Below are 13,033 nucleotides of genomic sequence, written 5' to 3'. Positions count from 1 at the left end.
ACAGCTGGATGGGAATTACAGGGGAGTCAGCCCCTTATTCAGAATTGTGCTCATTTTTCAAATGAAATAAAGGCTCTAAGAGGTTTTACCAAAGTTCGCATAGCTTGTGGATAGTGAAACAAAGCCTTGAAATCAAGTCTAACCTGGTGTAAGTGCCTGCTTGTTTAACTTACTGCACTGCTCCCAGGTGGCGGGTGTACCTGCCTGACGGGAGTCCGGGCCTGGACTGGCATTTCAGCTCCAGACGGCCAAGGCGGTACCCCAGCCCTGCCTGTCAGATGCTACTCTGAGCAGGCCTCCTGCATGTCTCAGCGTGTCTTCGTATGTAAAAGTGGAGAAAGATGAAAATGTGATGATTGTACAACTCTGTGCCTATACTGAAAACCACGTAATTGTTTGCTTTACATGGGTAAATTGTATGGTATGTGAATTATACCTTAACAAAACTGTTAGAAAAAAAATAAAAATTAAATTTCACAAGGAGCTTAGTATTTTTATTTTGACACATTTTGAATATGCAAGAAAACAGCAGACAATATTCCATCATGTTCTCGCGAACCTCTAGGTAGCGCTGTTACTGTGCAATTCCGATTCTCTCGGTTCGGTGGGTGCTTGACATCGCTACGTCTTAAGTTCCCATGGTATGCTCTATTGGAGTATTTACCCCCCAGAATTGTAATCACTGGTTGCCTTGTCTATTTCTGGACTCTGACCTTGAGGTCAGGGCCTATGTCTTATTTGACTCTGTAGTCCCAACCTCCAGCTCTGTAGATACTTGGTAATTAATGATGAATGCACGTGCCCCCAGATTCTGGAAGCAGATAACTGATAGCCTATCCTTGGAGAAGGGCCCCATTTGGGGACAGAGGAGGAAGAGTTAGGGAAGGAAGCAGAGCTACACAGATCAGAGTAGGAAAAGAACCCAGAGAGTGTTCTGTTGTGGGAACCAAGGAAAAAGAGGAGAAGTTTTTGAGGAATTAGCAAATGGCACAAAGAATCAATGACAATGTGAATTTTAAAAAAAGTTTGGTGTTTGTTCAGGTCATTGGTGGCTGTAGAATGGAAGCAAGATCTCCAGGGTTTAAGGAGAGAATATGAGAGGAGGAAATGGGGCCGAGGGTGAAAACCTGCACTTAAACTTGAGGCCGTGGAGGGACGGGCATTTGGAAGCGGCTAAGCAGAGTGGCAGAACGGAAGACGGCCTCTTTGCGGGAAGCACTGTGTGCGTTTGAGGGCACAGACGGAGGCATCCTTCAGGGCCCGTCTCCAGGCCCTGGGGAGTAACTCCGGGACTCCGCCAGCATGTGGAGACGCGTGGGATGAACCCCTAGAGCATCTTGGTGGTTCAGTCAGCAGGACGTGTGTCGAGAAGCCCAGGGTGCTCAGCCCTGCCCTGAGCCCCCTCCGCGTGGGTTTGTCTTGACCTGTCTCCTCCGCTTCCCGCAGGGAACATGGTGGAGTGGTGCTTACCTCAAGACATGGACCTGGAAGGCGTTGAGTTCAAGTCTATGGCCAGTGGGTCCCATAAAATTCAGTCTGATTTCATGTAAGTACTAAAGTGCTTCTTTACTTTCAGGAAGCAGGAACTCCTATCATAGAGCTTCTCTCCCTTTTAAGAAATTAACTGGACCTCCTTTGAGGTTCGGCTCTAATGGAAGAACGGAGTTGCAGTTCAGTCTGGGTTCACTTCAGACATTTATGTGCTAATGAGGAAGGCTGGGGTATAGTCCTGTGTGAGGAGGAGCATGAGGGTCATGGGGTAGCTTTAATCTTTGGGTCATTGGGCTGAAACCGTGACTGGCCGAGTGTGAGGAAGTCCCGCCAAGTGCTCTGTTGAAAGTATCAGTGACTCAGGAAGTAGGGAATGAACGTGGTTCATGCTAATAAAGCAAGTGCCATTCTAGGCAGGCCCCGAGATGCGAGTGCGGTTCCCCGGTGCTCTGCGGGAGGCGAAGGGATATACCCATGCATGGCTGCGGGCAGTTGAGCAGCAGCCTTGCCAGAGGTCAAGTCCTGGATCCAGCCACGGGCCTTGACGAGTTCCCCCATCTCTCGGAGCTCTGGTGATCTCATGTGTGCAGTTGAGAGGCGTGGACTGACCGTTCCGATAAAGATCAGAAAAGTTTGTTTGCAGGCTGAATTTGTCGAGTAGAGCCCTGGACACAGTGACTTGTTTTGCGTGGAGCTGCATCTCAAAGTTTCCAAAAAGAGCAAAACAAAACTTCCCTCTGATTTCGAGCCACACCGCACATCTGCTCTGTTCCAGCTATTTCCGCAAGGGGCCCTTCTTCGGCCTGGCCTGCTTCGCCAACATGCCCGTGGAGAGCGAGCTGGAGCGCGGCGCGCGTATGAAGTCCGTGGGCATCCTCTCGCCGTCCTACACCCTGCTCTACCGGTACATGCACTTCCTGGAGAACCAAGTTCGGTATGTGGCTCACAGACTGAGCAGTGGCGGGGTGGGGTTGGGGGTGGGGGGCAGCACGGGGTCTGCCAGCGGGGGCGTCTGGGCCGAGCCCTCAGAGCGAAAAGGGTGTGTGGGCCCGACAACGGACAAGGGACAGGCCGTTCCTGGATCGTCTGCGCTGTGCTTCTTGCCTCAGTGGGGGCTCTTTGCTGCAAACAGTGCCCCGCTTCATACTCTTCACACTACAGGGAAAGCCGAGGTAGATTATGCTTTATCAAATAGGATAAACATGAACTACTGTCATCAGTTTTGTTTAATTAAATAATCTGTTGACATGTACATAATCTTTGTTTACCCTAAACCACAATAATTACCTCCTTATCCAAGGTAGGCAAATGGACTCTAGACATTTCTAAGCCTAATCATTTATTATTTGGGGTGATTATTATAATTTGGTGTATTAGGAAGGGAGCTTTTAACAGAAGCAGCCAAACTTTTTTTTTCATTAAGCAAGTAATCTAATTTCATTTCACATTTGAGAGAGAACTCTATCCCTAATCCCTGAAGCGCTATTAAAACGAGCACATTTACCTCCTTGTTTGCGTGTGCAGATACTTTTAAAAGAACATAACCAACATCATACTATATATACACTTTCATAGCTTATTTTAAAATTTATCATTATTTTCATTTTTCATATAATCTTCCCTGATTGTCTTTGAAATAATGTGAAATTTGTTGTTTGTGGAAAAAATGTGTAACATTTAAAAATTTACATTGAAGTACAAATTAATTTTTTAAAAACTTCTCTGAAAAATGAAAAATCTTAACAATGAAATATCCATTGTCAGTATTCAGTGAATGCCATTCAAAAGCAGAAATAATTTTACAAAAATAGGATTAATATTTTATGATTTAGTTTTATCAAATAGGATGGCTTGAAATTAATTTTATTTGTTTATATCAGGAAAAGAGTAACGAAGGAATCAAACTTCAAGTGAATATTTTTTCACGAAAAAATTAATTACTTGAACTGTGCCTCCAAAGTTAAGACAAAATTATGAAAAACACAAAGATAGGATATCATTCTTGTTCTTATTGAGAAATAGCATATATGCAGTAAAAGTGCACAATCCTTAGTATAGATGTCAGTCGCATTTTTAAATATATTTCAACTGTATACAAGAGTCTGTGATCTTAGGATCCTCCCTCCTCTTCCCTACTTCATATCTCACGTTTTTTTATTGCAAGACTTATTACATTTAGTTCCGTAATTAAGATCCCCACCGTTCTTAAGTCTCAGTTGTATTTTCACAACTTCATCCGGGGCTTAACTGTGGCTTGCTCCTTCCTCAGTTCCTGATTGGATTTATTACTGGGTTGGATTTTGCCATTAAGGACTTTTTTACCTCCTGAGAGGCTTGTGATGCTCCCTTCCCTGCGATCTGGCTTAACCACACTGGTCTGTTTCCTGCACTCTCGGCCAAGGAGAAGCTACTTCAGTCTTTCTTTCTTCCTCTCAGGATACAGTCGATATTGCTCTGCTGACTTCTGGAATTAGTTGTCCTGATCTGTCTAGATACTTACAGATTCTTTCTTTATCTTTGATACTTCTGAACTTTTTTTCTGGGACAGTTTATCTCCTTGGACTTAAGATAGGTGTTTCATTTTTAATTTTAGGAACCTATATACTCAACTTTTCCATTCCATTTTTTTTCTTCTTTAGGAACACCACTTAGGCTTATGTTTTCTCTCCATTGTCCTCCATGTTTATCATTTTGATGATTATTAATAGCAGTATAATGCTGGAACTGTCCCGTAAGTTTACTGGATCATTCCCTGTGGTTGAGCACTTAGCATATTTCTAACTTTTTAAAAATTAGATGCCCCTTTACATCTGGAGCGTGGTAAACACCTGCACCTTTTTCTTTATTTGAAATGCTTCCTCAGTTTTGTGTCTCAGTAATGATATTGTGGAGTTAAAAATAAAAGAACGCTTTTTGTTGAGATCCTCACATTTTAAAAAATTATTATTCTTGTGGAAAATATTAATTTCCCAAATAGGAAATACATTCTCATGGTTCAAAAGTCAAAAATTATAAAAGTGTTATATTAATTAGGATTCTAGCTAAATGGTAGTAACAGAGGCCCCAAAATGCCGTAGCTCAAATAACATAGAAGATTCTTTCTTTCTCATGTAATAGCGTAGAGGTGGGCAGGTGGTCAAGATGGTAGTCTTTAAGTGGGTGACCCTGGGACCAGTTAAAATTCTGAAGCTTCTGTTACAAACAGGAAGAAGGGAATAACAGATTTGGGGAAGAAATTGTCAGGGTCTGTTGCAGCTTGCCTCCCCTGGCCACCAGTATCCATGTACACTTTTCTTCCCCAGGTAAAGGACATTCCTCCCACCTCAGGAGAGAGATCATAGAGTCTCATGCAGTCAATGCCTCCAGTCTAAAATCCAGGACTTTTGTGCCATATGAAACAATGCTTTTCATTAGATCGGAAATGATTCCTTTTGAGAAAACCTGTAAAAGAGTAGACAAGTCCACCCACTCCCTACCTCCCAAATACAATATAGAAGACAGAGTAGGAGCACAACAGAAACTTGTTTGTAAAAGGGAAGGAGGAATACAAGCAGGAATTCAGTGAAATTCTGCAGAGCAGGGATGACGAAGGGCTCCTTGTCCTGGCAGAGCAGTACGCTCCTTGGCAAATCTCGATTCTCTTCTCCAGAATCCCCTTTTCCATTTTCCTCCATGACTTCTGGGTTTATATGCTGGGAAGTTCTTTATCCGTTTTCTGCCATAACCACTTCTGAATGTCACACTGGAGAACATGCCCTTTTGGGCTGCATAGCTTAGAACACGTTTCCTGCTGGTGTAGCTTTGGGGGTCTTTAAAAGTTGAAAAGTCACAGGCTTTCATAGGTCAGGCATACAACAATACAGATCCTTCAAAAATTGAATAGGCTTCTGGTCTCTTCGCTTCCAGTTAGTTCCCGGTAGAAGTATGCACGGCCGAAGTTCTCTTCTGGGCCTTAGTGTTAAGGCCGTGGACGGTAGATGAGTTACGGGCCTCTGTTCCTGGCCTATCCATCTTTTCCTCATTTTAATGGCAACTACCTTGAGGCTGTACCTTAAATCTGATCTATACAAATGGACTAACTCCTATGTTTGGCCAAAAATACTTAACTAGAGAGTTTCATAGAGGCTCTGAGAGAAATTCTTACCTCTTGCTTTTGGAGTAGAGAAGCAGCTGGCATTTCCAGTCTCACAGGATCCCACATGATTGGAGTCTCAATTAATTTAGATTCCGGAACTCAGAACACACTGCTCTTAGGCTGTATTTCCTTCCATTTTTCTGCTTGCAAACTGGCAATCCTTGCCTGTTTTCATCTTGCTCTTACGTTAGCTCACTGAAAACAAGGAGCAATCAACATTCCATTTCTAACTGCTTCCCCCAAAGTTATAAGTTTAGCTAGCACAGGGCTTCTCTTCCAAGTTACTAAAGTTCTAGAAAGTTTTTTTGCTAGAGTATAAGGGTTACCAGATTTCTATTCTGCATTTATCTGTTTTCTTATGACCTTCCCTTGCCAGCTTCTAAGCCAATGCCACCAGGTGGTTTTGATCACTCTAGTAACTCATTTCTAGGTATCATTTTTGCTTAAGCTAGGGTACAGGTTAAGTTGCTTTAGTTAAGAGATCCAAAATAGTGATTCAAGCAGTATAGAAATACAGTTTTTCTATCATGATAGTCCCAGAGGGAGAAAAGCAGTCCAGTGTGGTAGGTGGCTCTGTTCCGCTGGGTCATCCTGACACCCAAGTCTGCTGTCTTGGATTTTGCCATCTCCGAGAATATTGTCCTCATTCACGTGGTAGAAGCTGCCTCGCCATCACCGTGTTGCCTTCCAGCCTGCAGGAAGGCAGAAATGTCTGGAATCCCAGACAATGAACACATCCCTTCTGGTCACATTCCATCGGCCAGTTCTTAGTGACTAGCCATCCCTAGCAACAAGGAAGTCTGGGAACTGTGGTCTTTAACTGGAGGACCATGTGACCACCTAAACTTGGTAGGTTCTTTTACTAAGGGAAGAAGAGAGTGGCAGTCTGTACCACTGGCATAAAGTGGAAAGTGCCCCCCCAGGTCCCACATCCTTCCAATAATCCCATAAACACTGCTAATTCCTCAGATATCTTCCCAAAATTTTTGTGTGGGGATACACAAATACAAGTGTATATTCTTAGCTCCTCCCTGTTACAAAAGGTGGCGTGTCATACATGATTTGCACCTTGCCTTTTTCATTGAACAATCTATCCAGGAGACAGTATTCTCTTCATTCAGGGAGAGTTTGTTCATTGAGTTGTATTATGTGCCCTGTGTGGAAATACCATGCCTTCTTTATCAAGTCTCCTACTGATAGACACTTGGTTGTTTGCAGTATTTTGTCATTACACATAATGCACTGAGTACCCGTGAACACATGTCATTTCACACAGGAGCAGCGTATGTGTACATTAAATTTCTCGAAATGAAATGGGTGGTTCAAAGTGTCTTATGTATTTGTAATTTTAGTAGATATTTTCAAATTACTTCCCTTTGAGAACATACCACTTTGCATGCCCAGCAGTAATGCAGGAGAATGTTGTTTCCTCCCAACATTGCCAACACAAGAACAAAACTTTTCTAATTTTTGGCATTCTTATGGGTAAAACACAGTACATGGGTATAGTTTTAATTTGCAGTTTTCTTTTGAGTGACGCTGAGCACCTTTATATCTGTTTGAGTCATTTGTCTTTCCTCTTCTGTGAACTGCTTCTCACCTTTGCTACATTTTTTTTAGGTTGTTGGCCTTTCTTATTAATTTCTAGGAGTTCTTTATATAACAGATTTGTCCTTTGTGATGTAAATTGAAAATATTTTTCCACTTTGTCATTCATCCTTTAACATTACTTTTCGTCATGCAGATGATTTACTTTATTGAATTCATTAGTCTTTCTATGGCTTTTAGACTTTGAGTCATAGCTCGAAAGGTTTCCCACCTTGGTGACTAAAGACAACTCGAGGTAACATAGGAGGACGGATTGGCATGAGAGCATGTGGAAAAGAAAGGAAGAAAGAAGCACAGTGAGGAAAGGCCAGGTCTGAGCAGGGATAATCAGCAATGACGTTCATAAAAATTAACTAGACTTGATATCTGAAAATACCAAATTTGGGTTTTCTATTCATTACTCTGATTTCCCGAACTTACTAGTATTTCATCCACACTCTGGCTTCAATATCTCTGTTGTCAGAGAGTCCTTTCTGTGACTATTTCTTATAAGTCAGCAGATTTGGGAGAACCACTTTATAAGTAAGGAATAAATAAATAATTTAGAAAAAGAAAGAGGGAGTTCTATAGAATAAAAGGGATTTTTAAAAACACATTTCCACATTTTCAGACCTTACTTAGATTGTGATTCAAACAGCCAGCTGTGAAACAGCATTTTGTATAAAACAGTTGGTCTAATTTGAATGTGGACTGGGTATTAGTTTGTATTAGGGGTCATTATTCATTTTGTTAGGTGAGATAATGGAATGATGGTTATGTTATTTTTTAAATAGACTTCATCAGTTACAGATACATACAAAAGCATTTATGGATAAAATGTTATGATAAGGGATTTGCATTAAAATATTTCAAGAAAAATGGTGGTGGATAGGGTATAGATATAACCATGTTGGTAAAAATATTGATCATTGTGGAAGCTAAGTGATAGATAGTGGGTTTATCATTTTCTTCCTTCTACTTTTTATGTATGTTTGAAAAATTCCATAATAAAAAATGTAAAAAGATTATAGAATTAATATAATAGCTATTGTAGAAAACTTTGAAAAGTAAATGCAAGTTCAATGAAAAAAAAATCCCACTAGCCAGACGCATCCACTGTTAACATTTATATCCTCCTAGTCTTTTTCCTGTGTAAAAATATGTACATACTCATTAATTTTTTAAAAAAAGGAATATCATCGTCTTTCATTCAGTATCTAAACTGTCTAACTTAGTATGTTCATCTTTCAGTATAATATGTATGACAAACAGCCTTCAGCATAATTTTGGTAGTTTCACAGCATTTCAGTGTGCAGATGTATCACGATCTGTTTAACTATTTCACCGTTTCTGAGCTTTTAGGTTGTTTCTTGTTTTTTGCCCCTGTAAACATGGGCATCCTTGTTGGGAAATGATTGTTCGTATCCATGTACTGTTTTTTAGGCCACATGCCTAGAAATGCCATCATTGGGTCAGAGGGTAGATACAGAGGGTCTGATACAAAATGCAAGTGGCATTTCAGAAAGGTGGTGCCACTTTGTATCTGCAGCAGCAGGAATGGCCCGTTTGGCTGTACTTACAAAGCCAGAGGACAGCCTGGTTCAGACCAGCAGTGAGGACACTGGGGCCCAGAGGCAGGGCAATGCTTACCTCAGGTGCTGGGCGGGGAAGGCTGGGTGAGGTGCAGCGGGCATCTGCATGGTCACATAAGCCTGTGTTGCAACAGCGAAGGGCATGGGTTTCCGGAGAACCCTGGAGCGTCTTGTCCTTCAGGGGCCTCCTCAGTCTGGCCCAGATGTTTGTGGATTCAGACCAGTAGCATATATTGTTTGAAATGTTGCCTAGTTTTTACAATGTCATGTCTCTTGGCCGGTTTCCATAGCTAGGTTGGCTTGCATTTCAGCGCGGTAATTTCTGAATCTCTGCCTCCTTATAGATAAGTCTCCCCTTTTACATCATCTGTGAAGCTCAGCTTACCTTCCAGCCCTCTCTGCCTTGTTTCAGTACCTTTTGGTTTATCTTAGCAGTATGGCTTGATAATTAATCTTGTTTACTACAAAATCTAGTGTATTTAAATGTTGAGACCTTCATGCAATGGGGGTTTAACAATTTATCCAGGAACTGCTAGTTTATATTTGTTTGTATTCTAGGTTCTGTGTTACTGCGTGGTCCACTCCATCAGACAGGATCCTGACTTGAGCTTTCTGTCTAAGATACTCTAATTTAGTAGTGAGCTTTTCTTTAGAATCGTGGCTCAAAAACAGCGTATAATGTAGTCAAATAGGAAAGAAAATTAACTGAGCAGTAAATCAACAACCTGGAAAATAAAAAATATTACACAAATTACCCCTGCACTAGCCCCCTAAACTTTAATGCAGAAAATAAGAGTATTAAAAATACAGTTAAATGATTGTCACTGTTCTTTCAGGGAATTAAAACCTAATGAAAACACCTTTGAACTGAATCATCTTTGTGTTCCTTTGTATTAATCAGTTTCACCAATTTGACACACATCCCTGAAGACTATCTGCCATCTCAGAACAGTCAGACATAGCTTAGCCACCGTGCATGCCCCGTCTAGCACACGAACATTTATAAGATGAAAGAAATGGTTATAAGCAGCCCCCATAGCCATTTATTATTATATCACATGGCTCCCTTCCTGTGCAAAGCTGAAAGGAGCATGTGCAGAAACCCCGAAATTAGACAGCTGTTACTCAGGGAGAAACTTATTTTAATAATCATTTTTTTTAATGTAGTTGATGTTGATTTTTTTTCTTCTTAAAATGCAGATTTGCAGGAAGGGCTCTTCCAGGGCTAGCCTGGAATCCCCCCTCTTGCCCCCTGTTCTCAAGCCCTCACTGTGCGCTGCCAGAAAGCTGGGAAGGAAGGGGCCGGATGTTTTGTGAGTGCCACAAGCTATGCAAGGCACTTTTTCTACTGTACTTCATGTAGCCCTCAAAATAATACTGAGGTGATATGAGTATCTATGTTTTAAGGAGAGGCAAAAAAGTGGGTTTTGAAAAGTTGAGCAACTTGCCTGAGACCCCGCAGTGAAGAAATGGCAGCTGTAGGCTTCTCATCAGAGCTCTGAGTCTCTGCGGAGCAGAGGTGGCTGAGGGGCAGCTGGCGAGCGGTCGGACTGTGCAGAGCCCGCACCAGAGCCACTGGTGTTCAAGTGGGAAGGAAGCCAGCAGCGCCAGGCTAGGGGGGCTGCCTGTTTAGCCACCCTTTCTTCAGGGCCAACCATAACTAGGGATGCCTCCCTTTCTTCCATAGAGCTATATTTTGATTTTTTTTCATTGCAGTGTGATAGAACTTGTAAGTTCCAAGAAAATAAAAATGGGCTCAAAGATTTGAGTGCCTTTTTTTCCTCCCTGTATTTGTCTTCTAGGGCTGCTGTAACAAAATCCCCAAAACGGGGGGACTTAGAGCAACAGAAAAGGACTGTCTCAGAGTTGTGGGGGCTGAAAGTCTGAGATGAAGGTGTCAGCTGGGTTGGTCCTGAGCTGGGGGGAGATTCGGTCCCTGCCTCTCCTACCTGCGGGTGATCTTTGGGGCTGTAACTGCGTCATCCTGTCTCTGTGTTCATGCCCATGCTGTGTTCTCTTCCTGCATGTGTCTGTGTGTCCCGATTTCCCCTTCTTACAAGGACATTGTTGTACTGATTAGGACCCACCCTAAGTATCTCATTAAACTTGGTTACCTTTGTAAAGACCGTGTCTCCAAGTGAGGTCACATTCTGAGGCACTGGGGATGAGGACTCCAGCATGTCATTCTGTGGGGCCATTATTCAGTCCACGCCACCCCCATTAGACATAGTGCTCCCCCAGCCAGTACCCACAATGCTCCTGTGCTCGACTTGAAAGCCGGATTCTCCGTTATCCAGATGGTCCAGGGCCGCAGGGCAGCGTTTTGGGGTGGGGGCTAGTTCACAGGGCTCCCTGCAGCCAAGTCTCTGCTGGCCAGGCAGGGTGAGAAGAAAGAGATTCTGAGCTTTTATTTATTACTTGATGTAGAAATTAGGTGCCCTTAGTGACATCCACTTATAATTCTTTTCTCTTATTTGAGGCATTGATGGCAAGCTTCCTCTTACTCTTTTAGAACAAAGCAAGCAGGCATGATTTCTAAACAATGCGCAGCTTTAAGCCAGGAATTCGTGGCCCTGCCAGCCCTGCCTGCTCCCAGCTAACAGCCACTCTGTGTGAAGTGCACACAGCCCTAGGCTTACCTTGCTGGAGAGCCATAGGCATTCGTCACAGCCTGTTAATCCCGCCTGTTTCGCATGAGAAAGGGGATGTGTTCGAGGTGCTGTCAGGGGGTATCACACCCCTCCCATGAGCTTTTCCGAGGATCTTCTGAAACACCAAAGGAGGCGTCCTAGGCAGCCTCAAAAAGGGGGCCTTTCTGGTTCTCAGGGCCTCTGCAGGAAGTGTTCCAGCCCTTGGGGCAGGGCGGGAGGGGCAGAGCTGCTCCGGAACTGTTCTCACCGGGCTGTGTGCTTGCAGGCACCAGCTGGAGACGCCCGGGCACTACTCTCATCTGGCTGCGTTTTACGAGGACAAGAAAGGGGTGCTCCACACTGGCCCCGGCCGAGGCGGTAGCCTGCCCCCCGTCTGCTGGCTGCCTTCCATCCATCGGTACATGTACCCTGAGATGAAGGTGAGGTCAGCCGTGCTCTCCCACAGGCCGGACTTGCATCTGCTACAGAGGTCCTGATAATTTTTTTTAATTGACAAGGGAATTTATCTTTGGGGCTCATATCTTAAGTCTGCTTTTGATAGAATAGGATTGTACCCTAAGCATTTAGGTTCCTTTAACATGTGAGGCAACAATGTGCTTTCTAGATACTTCTGTAATCATGGTACACAGCCATACACAGCGATGGGCAGGCCAGCCAGGGTGGGCTCCTGTGAGGAAAGGTGGACTTGATTCTGGTTGTCTGCTTTAGAGATTTTTAAAGCCAGACATTTGAACTAAAAACATTTGATCTCTTCAGAATTTGATGAACAGGTAAGGTGTTTCTTACCATACTCTTGATAATACTTTGTCTTTTTTTCTGGAGTACTTTGCCTTTGTCTAAAATATGTTTATTTAGGGTTAACACATACCCGGCCAAGTGTTAGGTGTTGGGAAGGTACAAGACGATGGGTGAGAACTCCCCTCACCCTCCTCCTCCTGCCCCTGCAGGTGGTCACAAGATACTTCAGTGGAAACTGAGGGCTCCCTGCTAGAGAATTTTGCTTTGGGAAGGCATCTTGGAAGAAGAGTTGGTCCCTGAAGGATGTGGCTAGGTGGGGAGTGAGGGAGGCGAGTTCCAGACTGAGAGGGCATGACAGCAGCTGGAGCCATGGCCTGTCACTCTCCCGACACCTCCTGCGAGTTAGGCATTCTGTACCTGTGCCTCCTGCAGCACTCCTTTAAGTAAATGTTATTTTTTTTAAGCCCTGTTATGCAGATAAACCAACTGAAAGTTCAGTGACTTGCTTAAGGCCTTACAGCGAGTTGGAGATAGAGCAGGATTTAAACACAGGACTGGTGCCTGAGCCAGTGCCTGCTCCCTACCCCACTCCCCTGCCTCTGCAGAGATGTGGACCTGGGAAATCACCAGGCCAGCACAAGGATGGGAGCAGACTGCTTTGATTGGGGCTGAATTTTTATGTCTGCTGGTTAGGAGAGAAAAGATTATAAAAATAGGTTGGAATCAGGTTGTAGAGAACCTTAAATACTAGATGATGGAATTTGAACCCCAATTAGTGCCAGTTAGGGTCTGGTCAGGAAAATATAAACTGTATTAGACATTTTAAACTAATTAAATAC

The 13,033-nt window shown here is 43.3% G+C and overlaps 1 protein-coding gene across 3 annotated transcripts in view; it reads left to right on the top strand.

Moving 5' to 3' along the window:
- The window catches only part of DENND11 (DENN domain containing 11), a 42,849-nt gene that overhangs the window by 15,438 nt on the left and 14,378 nt on the right, over positions 1–13,033 (top strand). For all 3 annotated transcript variants that reach the window (XM_036926111.2, XM_036926109.2, XM_036926110.2), the window contains exons 2-4: positions 1,447–1,546; positions 2,267–2,425; positions 11,722–11,875. In XM_036926111.2, the coding sequence (XP_036782006.1) occupies positions 1,452–1,546; positions 2,267–2,425; positions 11,722–11,875 (408 nt within the window). In that variant the 5' untranslated portion in view covers positions 1,447–1,451. The remainder of the gene's footprint in view (positions 1–1,446; positions 1,547–2,266; positions 2,426–11,721; positions 11,876–13,033) is intronic.

Source organism: Manis pentadactyla, chromosome 7, assembly GCF_030020395.1.
Source record: "Manis pentadactyla isolate mManPen7 chromosome 7, mManPen7.hap1, whole genome shotgun sequence".
Classification (NCBI taxonomy): Eukaryota; Metazoa; Chordata; class Mammalia; order Pholidota; family Manidae; genus Manis; species Manis pentadactyla.
Note: the sequence above shows the minus strand (reverse complement) of the source record. Positions and strands in the feature narration are given on the sequence as shown.